The following is a 19,419-nucleotide window of genomic DNA, read 5'->3' as shown; positions in this document are numbered from 1 at the left end:
AACATCGCTCAGATAGTGAGGGCTCCTTTCAGCTTGTCAATCATGAAGCACGAGCAGACTATTAGACTCATTAGGCAGTACAATCCTAAATAGGTAAATCCATTGATGAATCAGTGGCTGTGGTAATGACCAGAAGAATCAGCGAGTAAAAAGTTAAAAAAAAAATTCAAAAAAACTACTTATATCATGGATAAGTAGGACGTTTACACCATAAAATACAGCATTTAGGGTTCCAGTTTATATTTAAGTCAGCCGACTAATGAAAACAGCAAAACCACAAGTTTGGATTACGGATAATTAACTGCTAAACCAAAATGTTGGAGACAAACTTAAAATATTCCTACCAAGGTTTTCCCTTTGAGTAAAAAAAAAAAAAATAGTGGGACATCTCTGTTGGTGTGTCATGACAAGGATCTTTTTTCCCTCTCCCAAGAACATATGCAAGCAATTTGTACAACAAATGTTGGTTTTAGACTGTGTTCCTTGCATACTAGTGGCTTCTCAAAACCCGGAGGGCTCCATTCGTTAGTGCTTGAAAGCAAAGCAAACTAATTAATTAACACTATCTTTACATGGGGTGGCCAAGGAAAGCAGGCGCTGAAATGTTACACCATTACCTAAATTCGCATGCATCTGTCTGTGTCGTCCCCCCCCACGTACCCTCCCACCCCTGCCCCTGCGCACACAGCGCCCTTGAACAAGGCCGAAGGACCACCTGCGTGAAAGAGGAGACCCTCTCTGTTATGTCTCTGCTAGGGAATGAAATAACACGGAATCCAGCTCTGCAAATAACTCACAGTGAAGATCATTTTCCACATGCTGCTTGACAAAAGGTAAAATAAGAACAGATGATGTCCTCTCTCCTCTCTCTCACTGGGAGTTTGTAGCTCTGCTCTGCAGCTACACTCAACAGTCCTTACACTTGGTTGTGCTGCTTTGCTAGCCAGGAAACACAGGGGTCTGACCCCTTTAGTCGCCTTGTTAACCGAGTGGTATGAGATACAAGGGCTCATACCTAATAGCCGCTGACATTGAGTCAGACATTTTTTTCATGCCCTCACTTGGCTGAGGTTAAGAGGGGTTCGAGGAACCTGATCCCAGATCGGATGATTATGTGTGAGCCATCAGAAGCAGCAGGAGGCCTTCTTCTAAACTAGGCATCCATCACAGTAGAGGGAGGCTGCAACTGGTTACCCTATAACTAGTATGAGAGGAAGGGGGCCTCTGTTTCAGGACTTTTACATTCTTTACATGCAGAGGCCAACATTTCTTGAGCATCTTGTTGAGGAATCTGCAAAAATAAAAGGCAACATCACAGAAGGGATTGCTTGACATTTTGTGAAATACATTCTTGCTGAGAGTTAGATAAGAAGATCAATACCACTCTCATGTTTGTCTGTCAAAAAGGAAGCTACCGCCAACAGTTAGTTAGCTTAGCTTAGCGTAAAGACTGGAAACAGAGGGAAACAGATAGCCCAAAGGCAAAAAAATAGATCTACCAGCACTTTTCCCATTATGTTTTATTTGTTTAATACGTACAAAAAAAATCTGTGTTGGTTTTCTACCAGCTCTTCTCAAGAGTTATGATGTTCTAATCAGTGAGCTTTAGAGATGCTGGTAGGAAGATTTTGTTACCTTCTGACTGAACTAGCTGTTTCCCCCTGTTTTCAGTCTTTATGCTAAGCTAAGCTAACCGGCTGCTGGCTGTAGCTTCATATTTACCATACAGCCATGAGAGTGCTATCGTGTTCTCATCTAACTCTCAGCAAGAAAGCATATTTCCCCAAAAATATTACTTTAACTTCAACAAGGACTCTACAGATACAAACAAGCATCTCCAGCATGCTCCATAATCGAATCAAACCCACCTCAGTCTGTACAACATACTGACCTTTGCTCACCCCTCTGAAGAGGACACATATGAAGTTTGTCTCATCCAAATAAACAGGTGAGGTACTTATTAGCCCCCAATTCCTGCTGTAAGTTAACTTCATTTTTTAATCTTGACTCTCTGGCTGTGACTCACAGGAGAGCAACTTCAAAGCTGCAGCCATGCACTGAAGGTCATTATCTTCATTTCTATATCCTCTGCAGGTTCTCAGCATATGGGAACATTTTAACTCTGGATTTTTTTTTTTTTTTTTTGTGTGTCTGCAGCCATAAATCTGCCATGTCAACTATAAAATATAGCTGACCAGCAACAGATGTAGCTCTAATAGCTACCAAAAAAAAAAAGAAATGAAATCAAAATTTACCACCTCTAGATTTTTATTCTAACACTTAATAGCCTGTAAGATTGATTTCAGTTTTGTACACAAGAGATGGACAGTAAGCGAAAGTCAGAACATGCTCATGAGGAGGGAAGAAACGGAGGTTGGGTGTTTCCTTTCAATTTTCTATTACTCTGTTTCAGTTGCTCAATCCCTTTCTTTCTTTCTTTCTTTCTTTCTTTCTTTCTTTCTTTCTTTCTTTCTCGCCATCTCTCTTTTCTTTAATCCCTCTCCTTCCACCCTTTAGCTGAGACGAATCCTCCTTTCATCCTCTTCTGCAGCGAGGGTCCTGGTGTCTGTTCGCACAAAGCCTGACCATCCCTGACTCCTCGTCAACCCCTTGCCCAATTCATCAAGCAGAGGCCCATGGGCATTCATCACCCCCACTACTTTTCATATCCCACACCAGCTGAAAGCCACTGTCCCTCCTCTGACTTCAATGCAGCCATGACACACCCGTAAGATTTATAGTGGCATAATTAGTAGCAGTGAAAAAGGCCTGCGTGCTTTGGAGGGTCAATCATACTGTATCTCACTCAGAGGAGCTCTCAGAGCCAGTCACATCTGCCTCCAAATAAATTGCACCGCCACCACAAAAGTTGATGAATTAGCCAAAAACAAGAAGCTCGGAAATTTATCAAAGCCTTACGGTGACATCAAAACAATCATACAGACTTTGGTTAATTTTAGCGTCCTATTTGTCACCATTCATGGAAGCGTCATAACTCCCATTTCTCTACAGGGAAGCTGCTGCTGCTGCTTGTGATGAGCAGCTCTGAGGAGAGAACTCCCCCTCAAGACGGGGGTTTCCGAAAACAGCTTGAAGGAGGTCTAAAATAACATGCCTAATAGTTAAACGGTGTTATTGATGTAATCACGCCTTCCCCTCCCACCTGTCCTGCTGTCACTGATATCTCAAGAACAGTGAACTAATTAAAACACTCCTGGAGTTTGTTTTCATTTCGATCCTCACACAGAAATAAAGTCTTCACTAAACAGCTGCGGTTTATATATTTTTTTTCTGAGAAGCCACAAGTTGGGACCCGTTGCCCCACTGTGCACAGAAGAGATGTAAAATCCCCATTCAATCATAAATTACACCTATTCTTCATTATTCACGTTGTGGCTTTCTCTGCGTTCCCTTTCATGTGTATGGTGGCGAAGCTCACTGTGCACCTGAAATATCAAACTGTTTGACATCAGAGGAGGAACTTTGGCTTCAGCTGACATGAGATGTGAAGTAACTAAGTACATTTACTCAATCAATGTACTTGCTTTGATTGTACTTTACTTGAGTATTCAAATGTAATGCCACTTTATATATTTGACTGCAATAGTTACTCAGTGTTTTACAGATTATGATTTTACATCCATAAAATGTGAACATCTTAAAAAAACAAATTAATAAAAGTGCAAATTAGCACTACCTCAACAGAAATATGCTACTTTCAGTACACATGAATGCCTCTTTTTTTTGCATAACGATTACCTTTTTCTACTACTTGAGTAAAAATGTTGAATGCAGGACTTTTACAGTAGTTCGTTTTTATTTATTTTTAATAATGCATGTATGTATTGCTACTTTTACTAAATTAAAGGATCTGAATACTTTCTCCACCACTAGTGCTAGTCCAGGAAGGACATTTGTTGTGAATTATGACAGTTAAGTAGTTAAATAGATACCTTTGTATCTTTCTTTTCACAGTGTGTGGTGATTTCTCTCCTGTTTCATGTAGTTACATAATTACTAAGCAGCAGAACTCTTGTGGAGAGGCAGAGGCTTATTTAAAACGTTGCACAAAAGTCAGTTGGGGAAATCAACATTTTGAAAGATTAATGTTGAAGAGGTTTTAAAAGAAATTCTAAATCTAACAGAACCTCTGATGACTCCAGAGGTTCATACAATCTCTGCAGCAGTCACATTTGATACTACACGTCATCAGGATTTGTATTTTCCCTTTTTTTCCCTTCCTTGTCAGTAGTACAAGTGGTTAAGCTGCTGGTTTGTGGAGCACATTGCAAACGTTGTGCAGAGGGGCGAGGAAGCACCTGCTTCCAACAAGGAGGTGGAGAAAAAGCTCTCATGAAAACGTCCAGTGGTTGGCACTGACACTTGTGCAGGAGGTTGGATTGATCTGAGATTGTGCCCAGGTTATTTAGATAATCTTGTGGGGGGGGGGGAACTTTCGCCTGATGCTTTGTGGTTCTCCCTTCTTTTCCTTCTTTTTTTTGTTTCAAGGAGAGGCTATGGTGTGACCAAAAAAAACAGCCAGTAAATTATGGATTGCCTTTGTGGTGGAGTGGTTTTTACAGTTTATGATAAAAGTAGCTTTTCGGCTTTGTGCCAGCTGTCATTTGTGTTTGAACAATGATGATCTTTGCTTCTGCATCTGTGTCGCATTTTAATGCACCACGAACTGTTGCCAGAGTTCCCTGCGCCAGGATGGGCGATGTGGTTTTATCAGACAGCGTCGGACCACAATCAGGAGCACGGGAGCTATGAGAAGATACTTCTGGACTTGGATTTGCTTGGTCGGAAGATAGATACAGCTTTCTAAGAGGGCAGTGACAAAAAAAAAAAAACTGTAGACAGCGGCATCATCAGTGGTAAAAGTTGGACTGAAAGTGCACATTCAGTGAGGAAACTGATGCGCGTAAGAAGGGATGCCAGCCAGGCGTGGCTTGTGTTTGAATATCCAATGTGAGAATACGTGGGGAGTATGTATATAATAGAGTCTTTCCATCTGATAAACAGAGATATCAAACTGATGATTATAGCAAAGGACGATCAATAACCTGAAAGGACGCTGCTGACTTTGGAGGAACACGGCGCGCTGGGTACGCTTTGGACTTGTGTAAACTTTTCTCCCTCCTTGAGTCACCGAACATTTTAAATGCCTTCGCTTAATTTGACAGCTGTGCACACAATGGCAGAGGTCGGGAGTTTTCTGGGGACACTCGACTTGGATTTACAAAGCTTTCCTGCACTCGGGAATATGCCCCTACCGGAGTCTCCAGTGGGCTTGAATGAGCGCCTTGGGCAGATTGAAGGGAGGCTGCAGCGGGGGTCGCCGACGGATTTCGGGCACCTCAAAGGGATCCTGAGGCGGCGGCAACTCTACTGCAGGACCGGCTTTCAGCTGGAGATAATCCCCAATGGGACTGTGCATGGGACAAGACAGGATCACAGCAGATTTGGTGAGACTATTTCTTTAACTTGTTCTAAATCTGAGAAATTCGAACTATTGAAGATTATGTCATATATGACTTGCCTTGACTATATATAGTGTGTCTGCCTCAACTGACACAAATGTGCCTTCCGTTTAATAGTACCAATTAACCATCAACAGTTTATTATATACAGTCACGGTTAGAGAGGTATAAAATAAAAGGGATGAACTATGGCCTCCGGTAATCTCGAGGAAAGCAATTATCAATAGTATAACATTTAATTACAGTTTTGCCATGCGATATATCTTGTAGCCTACTATCACTTAAGATCATTTTCACCGCTGTCATTCTAAAACTGGATGAAGTGCGTTTAATTAAGAGGCTTTTTCCTGACGCACATCCCCAGTGAAAACTCATTCGTGCGTCACTGTCACCTGGCGCGCAGGAAAGCAGAGCCACACACCTTTTTCTGGCAATCCCCGCTGCGCGTGGGGGCAGGTGTCTCTCCTCAGCCGCAAACAAGCAACGCGTGCGCGTCTCGCAGTCACAGCAACAACTTGCGCGCGCCCGCAGCTCTGAAGATTTGGTACCATTGATGTAAATGGAGCGAGGTGCGGCTCGCGGGAGAACGATAAACAAATGAGGTCAGAGGGCAGATACGCACATGTCTCGCGCCTCATATCCATGCAGTCATCGCACAGGTGCACTCGCTGCGGAAAGAGCGGAATAACCCTAAATTAAAGCATGACCACTGCGGAATTCAGGGAAGGTTTAATGTTCAGACTTAAGCCAAAACAAGCCGGTTTACAGGGATGGGTGGTCCGCGTGTTTGTTTCTGGCTTCACTTAGTTATAAAATGCAAGGTCTTTGCAGAACTGCATGGAAGATATGGCTTTGATTAGAGGGATATGAAACACACTCCTAGCCCCACAAAAAAATTAGAGGGATCTTCTCTGTCATCCTCTGGCAGCAGATGAGGTCGGGGAGATGGGGACCAGGTGGCTGTAAGCTGGCCTCTGCCAGTCAGCACAGCCAGCTGGATCTTCTCTGGCTAACCTCTGCATCACAACAACGTTTCATTGTACCGGTTGTTCCCCTGCCTTTGAAGTCACACTTTACAGTAACTGCCAAGTGAGTCAGCAGCAGCCCACTAAACAACTTACCCACATCTCAGCTTCATAAAAGTGACTTCTCAGTCTGTATTAGTAGCTAGTGGGAAGTCCCAAAGACAGGATGCACACATTTATAGACACCACAGCCGCTTACGATTTAATGAGTGATGTGTGCACTTTAGACTTTTTTTAAAAGCAAGATAAAAAAAATCAAAGAAATCTTTATCTGGTGCATCCAGGCCATACATGTGTCTTTTCTGCTGTAATCAAAGACAAAATAAGTTATGTAGTGATCTTAAAACAACATTTTTTTCAATAGTAGAATGGAGATGCAAGCAGTTTTTTTTCCTTTGAACATTTGGAATAATAGTGACTATAAAGCCACATGACAGGAGGAGCAGTAAACTACCAAAGCAAAAATAAAGCTCCCAAAACCAGTTAACTGATGCATATTTTGACTGGTCTGCTGTCACACAAATGGAGGCCACTTGCTGGGGAGGGGGTGGTTTGCTTGTGGGCTTCCCTGACTGTTTTTTGTGCATCGTGTGTGCATTGTTTGACCTCAGGTATCCTGGAGTTCATCAGTCTGGCAGTGGGTCTGGTCAGCATCAGAGGGGTGGACGCTGGACTCTACCTCGGCATGAATGAGAAAGGAGAGCTCTATGGGTCGGTGAGTCGAAAAACCTCTTCTTTTCATTTACAACCCCGCCCTCGCCATGCAGCCCAGGGTCTCATTCACAACAAGTCTGGCACTCGAACACACGTTACTTGTTTTACGGAATGCACTATTTTCCAGCCACTCTCAGAAAATGAACCTTTTTTGTCTTTCCTTTTTTTTTTTACAATACACGTCAGTACTGAGCTATCAAAAATACGTTTTCAGGAGCAATCTGAGAGCCTGTTTGTTATCAAGGTTCCTGTACGTGGCAGATGGGAAAACCACAGTGAGACAAAACAAGTATGTTTCTTTTACAGAGTCTCACACTCTCTGTCACATACTTCCCTTTTCTGCAATATGGGGACCAGAGTAATTAATAAAGACAATAGACTCAATAAATAATGACCAAAAGCAACACCGTCTGGCAGTGGCAAAGAAAACAATATTAGAAACTTAACATATTTGTTCATTGTTCTTTATTGTTTCCCATGTGAAGGGATTCAAGGAAAAGCAGAATTTGCAGCTTTAGAGAGCAAACCAACCTCTTCATTTAGTGTTGAGATATGCAGAAATATTTACATATTTTTCCCAAAGTGGAGACAGAAATGTTTGGAGTCACTTTGGATGTGTGCTGCGTGTTGAATTTGGTGGAGATCACCTCTCTGTACACAGCTGGGCTCAAGTTCGGACTGCAGTGTTAAATATATTGTGCTTCTCCACAGTAAATGTAGTATCTAGAGAACATTTAGGTTTGTTTTAGTTTTTTTCATCCTGGCTGACTTTCTCTGATATGCGGTTGGTATCTGGAGACATAGAGAGAGGAAATGGAAGAGATAAGACACTCAAGGGGAAGTATGTGAGGGTTACCTGTATCAGGTGTCCCAGGGCATTACCTGAGGGCCTCTCAGGGCTCAGACTCCCCCTGGCTCTGAACATTTCAAACAGAGGCTACTTTTTAAGCAACGCCATTATGTTGAAAGTGCAGATATTGTTACTGTGTGCTATCAGAGTCTGGCTTCCTGAAGCTTTGACCCTGGGGGAGGGGGGTGGGTGAGGGTGGGAGGCAGTGATTTGTGGGGGGGGGGGTAATTGCACACCTGACTGAGTCACCTGACTGAGAGAGGGAGCGATGTAGACACATCTGTCTGGAGCTGAGAGGCCAGGAGGTGGAAGGGGGAGGGGAACAGGTAGAAGGGTGCTTCCGTCCCACAACTGCCAGACCTTGACAAGCTTTTGATCCGATGAGGTTTGTGTGTGTGTGTGTGTGTGTGTGTGTGTATGGGTGCGTGTGTGTGTGTGGGGGCGTGTGTGTGTGTGTGTGTGTGTGTGTGTGTGTGTGTGTGTGTGTATTAGGATGGAGCTGGCCCAGTCATGTGCCCTCAGGGCTGTGTTTACAGACAACAGCTCCACCACATAGCCGCAGCCAAGCAGAGCCTGACAGCCAATCAACAAAATTGCTGCTGGAATAAAAACCGAGACTATTGCACAAACACTTGCTAAAACTGTAACGTGTGTTAAAGGCAGAGACTGACTGATCACGAACATTTATCTTGCTGTGTAGAGAAGCCACCTCCTAATAGCCAAAAAACGAAGTCAGAGTGTCATGGAGGAAGAGTGGGAGATATAGTGACACCCTTGAATAGGGTTCACATTTGGCCTTCAGTGATACCCCTGACTCCACTGAGTTTCGACCCTCTTGCTGCATGACTGACTGTTCTTGGCAGCAGAGTAGCTCTAGCCCTGATGTCTCTCATTGTTCCCACACACTCACTCAGCCAGCACACTCTCACCTGCTGAACCCGCAGCCATCGCTCATGCTGCGCTGTCAGTAAAGACCAAGGCTTTGAGAGAGGCTGTGTGTGTGTGTGTGTGTGTGTGTGTGTGTGTGTGTGTGTGTGTGTGTGTGTGTGTGTGTGTGTGTGTGTGTGTGTGTGTGTGTGTGTGTAACAAAGTCAGAGAGCGAGGGAAGATTGTACGCCTGCTCGCTGTTCTTGTTGCATCACGGGAGGGAAACAATTCTCCATTCACAACTAGAGGTTAACAGGTCTTAGGAATGAGTGTGGGGCGTAAAGTGGAAAGCACCTCATAATGACTTCCCCACTTTTGTCATAATGAGCACCTGCCTTAATGAGATCCTACTGGTTCACTCAGCTTTCACATGCAGTCCAGAATAGGTAATGAAATACATAAACTAGCACATCAGGAATCGGCATGGAAAGTGGCATCACCCATTTCAATCTCAGCTGCTTTTAATCATGTTTCTGTTGCAAATGTCGTGTGATCAGGACTTTAGCATATGACTGATGTGCTGTTTTCTCTCCGGCAGAAGAAGCTGACAGCAGAATGTGTGTTCAGGGAGCAGTTTGAGGAGAACTGGTACAACACCTACGCTTCAACTCTGTACAAGCACACAGACACGGGACGCTTCTACTACGTTGCCTTAAACAAAGACGGCTCGCCCAGGGAGGGCAACAGGACTAAAAAACACCAGAAACTCACCCACTTCTTACCCAGGCCAGTGGAGATTGAAAAGATCCCTCAGGCATACAGGGACTTATTCCAGTACAGGTGACCAGTGCTTACACTTGGAGAACTGGTTACATTTGGAGGAATAGACATAAAACAAGAGAGAGGGGGTGTTGTGGATATTTTGGACCTGGTACAGAACTGTTTACCCTCAGCTCCCCCTGAGATCACTGTGTTTGCGCCTTGGCCCACTGCCAAGCACTGACATAAACATTGTGCATGTTCCTGGATGTCGGCAGGAAAGTGATCTTGTAAAACCACTGCATGGACGTGGACGGAGAAGGCCTGCATGACTGCCCAGCTGTGGGGTGATCAAATCAGGTGCCATGTTTTCTCAATAACCACTTTTTGGAGATAAATGCGTAGATACTGAAATGAATGGTTGACTATGAGATAAGACTTTCAGGAGCTCAAAATGACGGGAAGCACTGCAGACATCACATTGTGCATTTGGCATGCACTATACACAGTTAAATGTAAGAAAGGGAACATTCCACATACACAGAGATCGGAGAAGAGGAAACGATGTGTTGCACGCATGTGACGCAAGTGACAGGTTGGGGATAGTCAGGTACTAAAGAAGAAGAACGTCTGCGAGGCAGAGATCAAACTGTTAAAAGGCAAACTGAAGTTTGATTAAGTCGTGTTCAAAATCAAAGATGAAAGAGGGGAATACAATCTTTAAGATGAATGTGTGATAGATGAAAGAGCACTTACTGCACATCCCCAGTCCCAGCTGTAGGCTCACTTACTCTCCCATTTAATCATTTGATTCTAATGATCTCATTCATCACATTTAAATAAAATATCAAGCGGCCTCTTGTAGGAATTGTATGCAAAACAAGTGATTAAGCTCGGGACAAAAGCACTTCTCTGACTGTGGTTGTAAAGAATTGTGATGGGCTTTTTTTAAAGGATGGTGACTTGTAATGTTCAAAGTGTGAGGAACATTACTAAAAATGCAAGCAGCTGAGGTGTACATATGGGTGATCCTATTTATGAGATGTACAATATATTTATTTTCTACATATAAAGTATAAATATAAATCTATATATTTATTTATTGCAAAGACTTTATTTTGTAATGAACTTGAAGTTATCTGGACTGTAGATTCTACTGAAATTACACACACTCAAAACAACTGCAATGATCATGACAATAAAATTGTCCTGCTATCGAGAACTCATTGTGAGAGACTATTTTTGCTTTGATAAAAATCTGATGTACCAATTAAAACCAGATGTAGAATCTATGTGAATGTTGCCTTTCTTTCTTTTTATTTTTTAGCCATGCTAGCCTGATGGTTAGCAGGAGGACAATGTCGATCAGTCGGAGATTGGTCCAGACTTGAATATCTCAACAACCTAGTAGACATTCATGGTCCCCAGAGGTCGACTCTTATTGACTCTCTTATTAGCTTTTCCTCCAGGGCCACCATGATTTACATTTGTGGTTTTTACCTGATAATGAACAGACCCATCTTAGCAACATTAAAAGGTAGCTTTCCTTTGTCTGGACACAAACGATTTAGGCTTTGCTGATGTAAGATAACTTGATGGAAGACCATTATTATGCCGCACACTCATTATTAATAAAATACCTTAAATGTTGTTTTTAAAAGCAATGACTGCATGGCATTTTGTCCTGCTGTCCAAAAGATGGAGGTTAAAACATACCACAGATTTTTCTCCCAGAGGAGAACACGATACAATCCCATGCCAATTTGCCCTCATAAACCCTTTACAAAGTAATGTGCACAGGCCCTCTCTGTCTCCATAAGGTCTTAGTCAGCCTACATCCACCGTACAAAATCGGATTCCTTATGCAACTGGATCCCGGCTCCTAATTGGCTTTACACATCAGCATGGATTTAAAGCAGTGATTGGTTGTTCATTGCGGGGGCCTCACAGACCCCACTATGGTGTAGTCTGCAGCCTTTCAATGGACAGAAACAGCTGCCTGCTGCAGAGAACCAGCAGGGATGTGCCGCAAACCTGGAGTGGTGGTAATCTAGGGCTGAGAGGGGATGGGATCAACATTTCAACATCTGCAATAGTTGTAATGTTTCTCCACTGGCAGATATTTGTAAGCTGTGAGAGCAAGCTCCCCTGGGGGGGAAGGGAATGGAAAAGTCAAAGACATGCAGGGGAAAACCCTGGCAGACTGAGAAATGAAAACAATACCGGGAGAGGGAAAAATAGATGAAAGATTGAAAGGAGAAGAGTGTGGGACCAAAGGCACTAAGTGCTGTGGGTGTGAAATACAGGGGCAGTGCATCAGCATGTGTCAGCTATCTGCTTTCCAACTGTTAAATGAATAGTACTACATTTTTGGAAATATGCTTAGCTTTCATGCTGAGAATTAGATGAGAAGATCGATACCACTCTCATACCTGCACCATAAATATGAAGCTGGAGCCAGGAGACTGTTAGCTTAGCATAAAGACTGGAAGCAGGGGGAACAGCTCACCTGGCTCTGTTTGAAGGTAAGATAAATCTACACCATTACCAGTTATATAGTTAGCCCTCCAGAGAGCACTGGCAATTTCATTTTACTGCTCAAATTTCCTGCAAAATACATTTTTTGAATTGTGTGTCTATATTCTGGTCATCAGATGGTTTAAGAAACTGACCACATACTACAATGTCCCTGATTCAAGTCTGGCGCGGGACCTTTGCTGCATATCATTCTGCAGCTCTCTCCACTGATTTATTCTCATTTTCATCTGTCTAATAAGGTATAAAATGCCTATATTTTGTTATCAGACATTATTGGTATAAAAATTGGTTTAAGCCTTAAAAACCCACCATCAGTCAGTCTTCAGATAGGTTATCATGCAGGTGCATGTAAGTGTTTTACTAAACAGAACCACCAAATCTCCTACCAACATTCCCCTTTATAAATTCAAAGGAATGCACTATATACAATATTATTTGTTAATGTTTCAGTCCTTAAAAACAAATGATTCAAACAAAGGAGGTGCTCATCATTTTGGTCACTTTATTAAATGTTATATTAAATACTTATCAAGATAATAGCAGATCAGATTCATGGCAAATCATGTTGGTGTATTTGCTAACATAAGAACATTCTTAGAGGAGGGCAAAAAAGTTTCTCTACATTTATGAAATACACCTTGTGCAAACACAGGAGTCAACTAGAGACATCTCTTTGTGAGAAATGAACATATTCCTCTCGATTAACAGCTACACCAGTTTAACTATTAGAAGCAAAAATGTGCCAAAGTAGAATACAGGTATAGTCTGGGGGCCTGCCTAGTGAGACTAGTGTCCAGAAGGCATTTCTCACAAAGCAGAGGACACAAATCAGCCAGATATATAATAAGATTTCCTTCTTTACTCTTTCTACCAAATCCACCATGAGACACATACTTCAAACTTTGACAAAGTAAAGGGAAAGATTTTGGGCCCTATGATATCTGGCTGAACTGGTTGTGCTTTGTGGGACCCAGTTACTCACCCAAGCTTGGGATCAACACAAGTGGAACATAAACAATGAACAGGACGCACAGTGCTATGCTAGACAACACGTGACAATGAGGATGATGTTACAAAAAGTTCATAGGAACCGGCAGGCAGTTTTGAACAACACAAGCATTCCATTACCATGTTTAGCAACAACTAATGAAAAACACTTAAAAGCATAATAGAAAAGATTCTCAACAAATCTCAAATCTCAGAACTTTACAGAGTTTTTTTTGTTTGTTTTTTTTTTAGGAAATGAATATAAGGCTTTATTTTTTTTCTGTTTTTGTCGACTTATCAATTTCTTCTATCTCCCAAAAAGAGCAGGACTTAGCAGCTCCATTAGCTGCCGTCTTTGCTAGATATTGGTAAAGGAATCTACTGGGGCTAATAATCGTGTAGAGCTTTACATAATAGAGTCCTGTCACCACGACACTGGTCCCACTCAGGTTTAGTTATGCATTTGAAACAGTATAAAAAACCGAGTTTAAATAATAAGGAAACCATTTTTCAAGAGAAAAACAATGCAATGCTTAAAAACATTGGGGGTGAAATTAGTTTCTTTAAATACATGTAAAATGAAGATATAGAACTTGAATAACATTAAGGCGGTATATACATTTTTTCTGTTGAAATTCCTAATAGACTCCTTTCACACAGTCATTTATACATTATATTCCACCTTCTCTTAGTGAACTACAGAATGCAGAACTGAGTCTATCCCACTTGAGGCCCCAGTGGACAGCAGCCTAGTCTCAAAACTACTCCACCCTCTGCTTGGTGCACCAGATTGCTTTGAGCTCTGAGCGGTGGTGTCACAGTGTGTTTGTTACAGAGAACTTGGCCTCACTTGGACTGGCCCACTGGGAGCCGGCTGGCTGAGTGGGGGGTGAGGAAGAGTCCCTCTGACCTACAGGCCCTTGGAGGGCCCAGGATTCTTGCCCATGCCTTGATGGGAGTTTAGGCCGTGGAGCTGCTGGTAAAGCCCCAGCAGGTCCATCTGGCTGAGCCCTGCACCTCCCATCATGCCGTTCTGCATGGCCAGCTGGTTCAGGTAGCTGGCCTGGTTAGCCATGGCCATCTGCTGCTCCTGCACCTTCCTGTTGGTGATCAGCTTCTGCACGTACATCATCAGCTGGGCAGACACAAACAGAGGGACCGGTAAAATAACTACTAAATTAAATAAGTACCAGCTGAACAACCAAAACCTCACACGTGACTATGAATATAATTGTTGCCCTTTCTTGGTCGAACAGACCGCATTGTTTTCATTATTATTTAGGTTATACAACTTATTAAGTGTTCTTGAAGGGTGAATGAACAAATACTTCTAACTACCATTTAGTTTTCATAATAAAATAGCCTAATTTGCTAGTAAAATGGTGACAGCAGATAGTCTTTTAGTCTCCAGCTACTGTGGCTCATGCACAGAGCAGTTCTTACCGTCTGCTGCCTGGTGAGAACGTCCCGGTACGCGAGTTCCCTGCGCTTGACCTCCAGCTCCACCGTGGCCTGCCGTCCCAGAGCCATGGACTGGACCTGATTCTCTGTGAGTGCTGGGTTCTCCTTCCACTGTGGGGAGAGAGAAGAGCTCACACATGTTACCATCAACCACCATCACAACTAGAATCACTCCACTTGCATCTTGTTGCAGGCCAGTGACAGAAATGTGACTTCATTAGAAGCGCTCCTTTGGACAAATGGAGATTAATCCCTAAGAAAAGTTAGACGTTTATCTTCACTGACACGAGGCTGATTTAAAAAAAAAAAAAAACAACACTTACCAATCTGGCGATAGTATCTTCCAGTGACTCGCGTGATAGAGTCTTCAATGCGTTTGTTGCTTCAATGACTTTATGTCGTCCCTGGTTTATAAGGTCCTGAACACAAATGAAGAAGACAGGTAAGCTTTTCTCATTATCACCAAAACAATGGATACATAACTGAGTATTCATTGGCAGATATACACTAGGGGTCGATTGATTATCGGCTATATAATCTATATTATCTATTGATATTCAGCATTTTTATAATTACCGGAATCGGTTTTTTTTGTTTGTTTTTATGCGACTGCCGACAAACAAAACTAATTAAAACAGTAGTCTCACTCAATGTCCCGCCCTCATCACTACCTGATAGGCTATTACTCGTGATGTATAACTAATCTAATATAAAAACATTAAGGATAGTTTTATTCGATTTATAGTTATTTTATTTTTTATTATTATTTAAATGTAATAATTGTTGGCTTCTTCTTCTGTCAGTGTTGTTCTACAGTATTAACGTTGCATGTTACCTGTGCAGTAAGATGAAAGTACAGTGAAAATTGAATGAAAGTAACAATGTTCATGACTTATATTGTTTTTCGGGGTGCATTGGTAAAGGGTTACTTATATTTGTATATTGATTTGGAGGGGGTTAGAAATGGCAGGACTCATTTGTATGTTGAATAACTGCCAATATTGTATATGTTTTGACTTTTATTTACATTTCATGAGTCAAATAAAATCAAATAAATAAATCTATTAAAAAAAAATAATGATTTTAAGCTCAAAAATCTTTACAATTTCACAAGAGGATGCATCACTTACTGAGTTATTGAATCACTTCTACACGTAAGAGTCTGTCTACTTTCAAGGATACCGCTGCAACAACAGAATTTCTCCCATGCCATGACCACAAGAATTGAAGCCAGGATACATTTTAAACTCATTTGACATCCTTATTGAAGAACACAAGTTGCCTCTCGGACGTTTTGTCCTCTCCCTCATTCAGATGTGCCACCATGTATAAATAGCTGCTGCCCCTGACATGGAATATTACGGACTGTTGGGTGGAGGAGCGGGGCAGAGTCGGGATGCCGGCTACTAGACTGTTGTCACAATTAGCAGTGGGGTCTGAGGAATGTGGGGCGCCATGCCGTGGGGGAAGGAGAGGGAGGCAGCAGAGGGGCATGTGGAGCTCATTACTTACCTCCAGCTGCTGGTTGGTCATGGAGGCCAAAGCCGCCATGTTAAAGGAGAAGTAGTTGGAGCCCATATCCATCTGGGGGTATGCAGACTGGAAGTTGGTCCTCATCGACACACCCTGAGAGATGAAAGACAGAGACAGAGGGGGCATCCAGGAGAAGAGCAGGATTAATTACACTTCAAGTAGGCAGGTGTTAAGAGGGCCACCAAGGGCATGATGGGAGAGACTTTATGCCATCACTGTGGTTGACCAGAGACAACAGTTCACTTCGCTCGTCAACCTCATTCACACAGGGACTGGTCCAGCTCTTCACTTCATGTTCAGTCAGTAATGTTGACTACCAAGCTTTAACCACTTCACACACACACACACACACACAACATGTTTCACTCTGCCAGAGTAACAAGGTTCCTGAAATCGGCCTGCTTCTGTTGTATTAAACGTGCGTGTGAGAAGCGACCTGAAGTAAACAGTCTTGTCCCAGTAAAGGTCAGCAGGATGCCAATGTTTGTGTGTAATTGAGCCTCTGCTGCAGATGTTTTTCCTGTGCCCTGTAATCTGGCCATCCGGTATGTAGGGGTGTGTGTGTTTGTTGGGGGCCAGTGGGGGATCTTTGGACCTGGTCAGAGAGACAGGTGTGCAGTAGGGGTGTGACGAGACACACAGCTCACGAGACGAGACACGAAATTGGGTTCACGAGAACGAGACTTTAACACTATTTTAAAGAAAACTTAAATGATGAAATATGACTGGAAAAATAGTCACAAAATGAAAAATGAGCACTGTGAAAGGTTTTGCCACAAAATCACAAGGCTTCTCTCCTAACCTCGTCAGACCTAATAACTATGGTGTCCCTCTCTCCTCCCAAAACCTGTCCCTACGACCTATTCATCAAAAATTATTAATTTCTTACACTGCATTATAACTATTTTTCTTGTATTTGTATCTTATAAATTTGGCACGGATTGATTTAACGTGAATTGATCCCGAGTAGTACCGACGTAATTCTGCAATTGTGTACTGAACACACACACACACACACACACACACACACACACGAAGTAGCCACTCCTGGACTTGAGCTTCATTCTCAGATGTTCTGCAGACTTCATACATCTTCAGACAGACACAAAATCTAGACTTGACTTCATATCCAAAACCAAACATTTATGACATGAGCCTCTCTAAGGTCTGCACCAAGCTGAAGTCACCCCAGTGAGGCCGATGGCTCCTGGGATCCGTTTAGTTTTGGGCGCCTGATCATGTTCTCACAGTTTTCCCATTTCCTGAGTTGCAAATCTGATATTCATACACAGCTTTTCCTGGCCACCGCTGGCCAACCCTTAAGTTGTGAAGACATTAGCAGAGGCCGGGTTACGTTCCAGTTGTTTCTCCTACAAAGCTCTGAGTATACAATGTGATACTTAACAGTCTTTCGTGGATGAAAGTGATTACTTGTATATCTTTAGTGGCTGACAGATTGCAGTGATGCGAATGCAATTGAAATCCTCACATTCTAACTCAGCGCCACTGTTTTTCACTGTGACTGGGAACCCTCTGTTCTCTTGAAAAGCAGAGGAGCTCTGAGGGAAAAGCCGCTTAAGGCACACAGAGGGCAGAGGAGGGAGAGTGTGTTGGAAAAATAATCATTAGGCTGAATTAGAATCTAGGATTACACGGGGGGGGGGAGAGAGAGAGAGAGAGAGAGAGAGAGACTTGCTCACCCCTCCTATGCACTTCTCCAAATAAACCCCACTAATTGCCCATTGATTTGTCCCACAAGAAAGAAGAGGAAAGAGGAGGGGACAATGGGGGAGATGCAAAAGAAAGAGAGAGAAAAGTGAAGAGTGTAGCACAGACAGTGCCCTCTGTGGACCCAAGTACTTACAGTAGTACTGACAGTGTTTGGACAGCCTCTCATTGATTTGTATAGCAGATCACTAGCCTAATGGCGGGCCTAAATGACTATCACAGTAGTAGGGGGTAGGCCCTGTCATCTGCTTAATCTAAGTGATGAAAGGATTGTACTGATCCAACACTAACTCACACATCTTGACAAACTACAGTGGGGCCTCGCTTAGCTCACCTTGCACTATGATGTCAATGATTTGGAGAATGATGGATACACAAGGGCTATGTGCTGCATGTGTGTGCCTTTGATTTTGGAACTGGTGGATATTTTTTTTAACATGCAATTTTTAACATTTCTCCTCGCCTACCTTTTTCTCTGCTTCATACTCGGCCCAGGCAGCCTTGCGATCCTCTTCGCTCAGGGCTTCCTCCTCCTTGTGGTCCAGCAGGGAGTCGTGCTCATGGTAACACACAATCTGGTCCTTATTGTTCTGCAGCAACTCTGCCAGGAAGGGATCCTACAGGGGGAAAGGTGACAAAGATAGAAAAGGGTCATGGTGGGCTTGAAGGCATAATAGGAGGGGAGGGAGATGGCTCTGGGAAAGCTGAAGAAGGCCACAGTGGCCACCTAATAATAGAGGTTACTGTCTATTTAGACAGACATCACAGCAATTGAAGGTCAGTGTCAGGTTAAAACAATAGTCAGGTGCCCATTTGAACACTAAAACCGGTTTTGCTTGCTGTCATAATTCCTCCTATTCATACTGGCCATTAAAAGGGCCTCTACTAATGTGCTTTCAATGTAATACCTCTTTCACACCAATGACCAAGGTTATCTGACCAGTGTTCAACTCTTCTTTTGGCAATTCAAACCAAGCTAGTCAACAAGGGTGGGTCCCTGGTCATAACAATTCAGATACGACCTGGACCACAACCTGTGAGCAAAGCATAACAACTACTTTATGTTATGGAAATGGATGGGGCTTTACATGTCATATTCAGTGAACAGCCAACATCACATACTCCAGTCACACTGTACACCACCAGAACTAATGTTTTGTAGCTACTTGAATTTGCCATTGTACAGGAGAGAGAGAGAGAGAGAGAGAGAGAGAGAGAGAGAGAGAGAGCGAGAGCGATAAATAAAGCTTATTTTATGATTGTTTCACAGTGATTACGTTCAAAAGCAGAAATAAATAACCATCAAGTTCAGAGGATTTTGTGGAGACAGATGCTCTCGTCTCTTCTGCATTTCATTCAATGCAGTAGTAAACTGAAGGGTTACTCTAGTATCTAGTAGGTTACTCTAGTATCAATGTAACCACACTGAACGTGTGTCTCGTGCGAGAAAGCAGCGGTGCTGTGGACGAGAGAA

General features: G+C 42.8%; 2 protein-coding genes across 3 annotated transcripts in view; one reads left to right on the top strand and one right to left on the bottom strand.

Moving 5' to 3' along the window:
- The first annotated feature begins 4,404 nt into the window (after positions 1–4,404).
- Positions 4,405–10,972, top strand: fgf16 (fibroblast growth factor 16). Its single transcript, XM_078261480.1, has 3 exons — positions 4,405–5,468; positions 7,120–7,223; positions 9,538–10,972. Exons 1-3 carry the CDS (start codon positions 5,165–5,167, stop codon positions 9,781–9,783), a joined length of 654 nt encoding a protein of 217 aa, XP_078117606.1. The 5' UTR covers positions 4,405–5,164; the 3' UTR covers positions 9,784–10,972.
- Positions 10,973–12,718: 1,746 nt separating this feature from the next.
- The window catches only part of atrx (ATRX chromatin remodeler), a 42,792-nt gene continuing 36,091 nt past the window's right edge, over positions 12,719–19,419 (bottom strand). For both annotated transcript variants that reach the window (XM_078260829.1, XM_078260830.1), the window contains 5 exons: positions 18,413–18,562; positions 16,197–16,310; positions 15,008–15,103; positions 14,667–14,795; positions 12,719–14,358 (listed from right to left, as the gene is read on the bottom strand). In XM_078260829.1, coding sequence (XP_078116955.1) covers positions 14,134–14,358; positions 14,667–14,795; positions 15,008–15,103; positions 16,197–16,310; positions 18,413–18,562 — 714 coding nt within the window. In that variant the 3' untranslated portion in view covers positions 12,719–14,133. The remainder of the gene's footprint in view (positions 14,359–14,666; positions 14,796–15,007; positions 15,104–16,196; positions 16,311–18,412; positions 18,563–19,419) is intronic.

Source organism: Sander vitreus, chromosome 10 (assembly GCF_031162955.1).
Source record: "Sander vitreus isolate 19-12246 chromosome 10, sanVit1, whole genome shotgun sequence".
Lineage (NCBI taxonomy): Eukaryota > Metazoa > Chordata > Actinopteri > Perciformes > Percidae > Sander > Sander vitreus.
This window is presented reverse-complemented; position numbering and strand designations above follow the sequence as displayed.

Bases quoted from the DNA above. Each gene is read 5' to 3' on its own strand.
- fgf16 (XM_078261480.1), top strand. From the start codon at position 5,165: ATGCCTTCGCTTAATTTGACAGCTGTGCACACAATGGCAGAGGTCGGG. The intron at 5,469-7,119 runs GTGAGACTATTT...GTTTGACCTCAG, and splicing joins ACAGGATCACAGCAGATTTG to GTATCCTGGAGTTCATCAGT. The intron at 7,224-9,537 runs GTGAGTCGAAAA...TCTCTCCGGCAG, and splicing joins AAGGAGAGCTCTATGGGTCG to AAGAAGCTGACAGCAGAATG.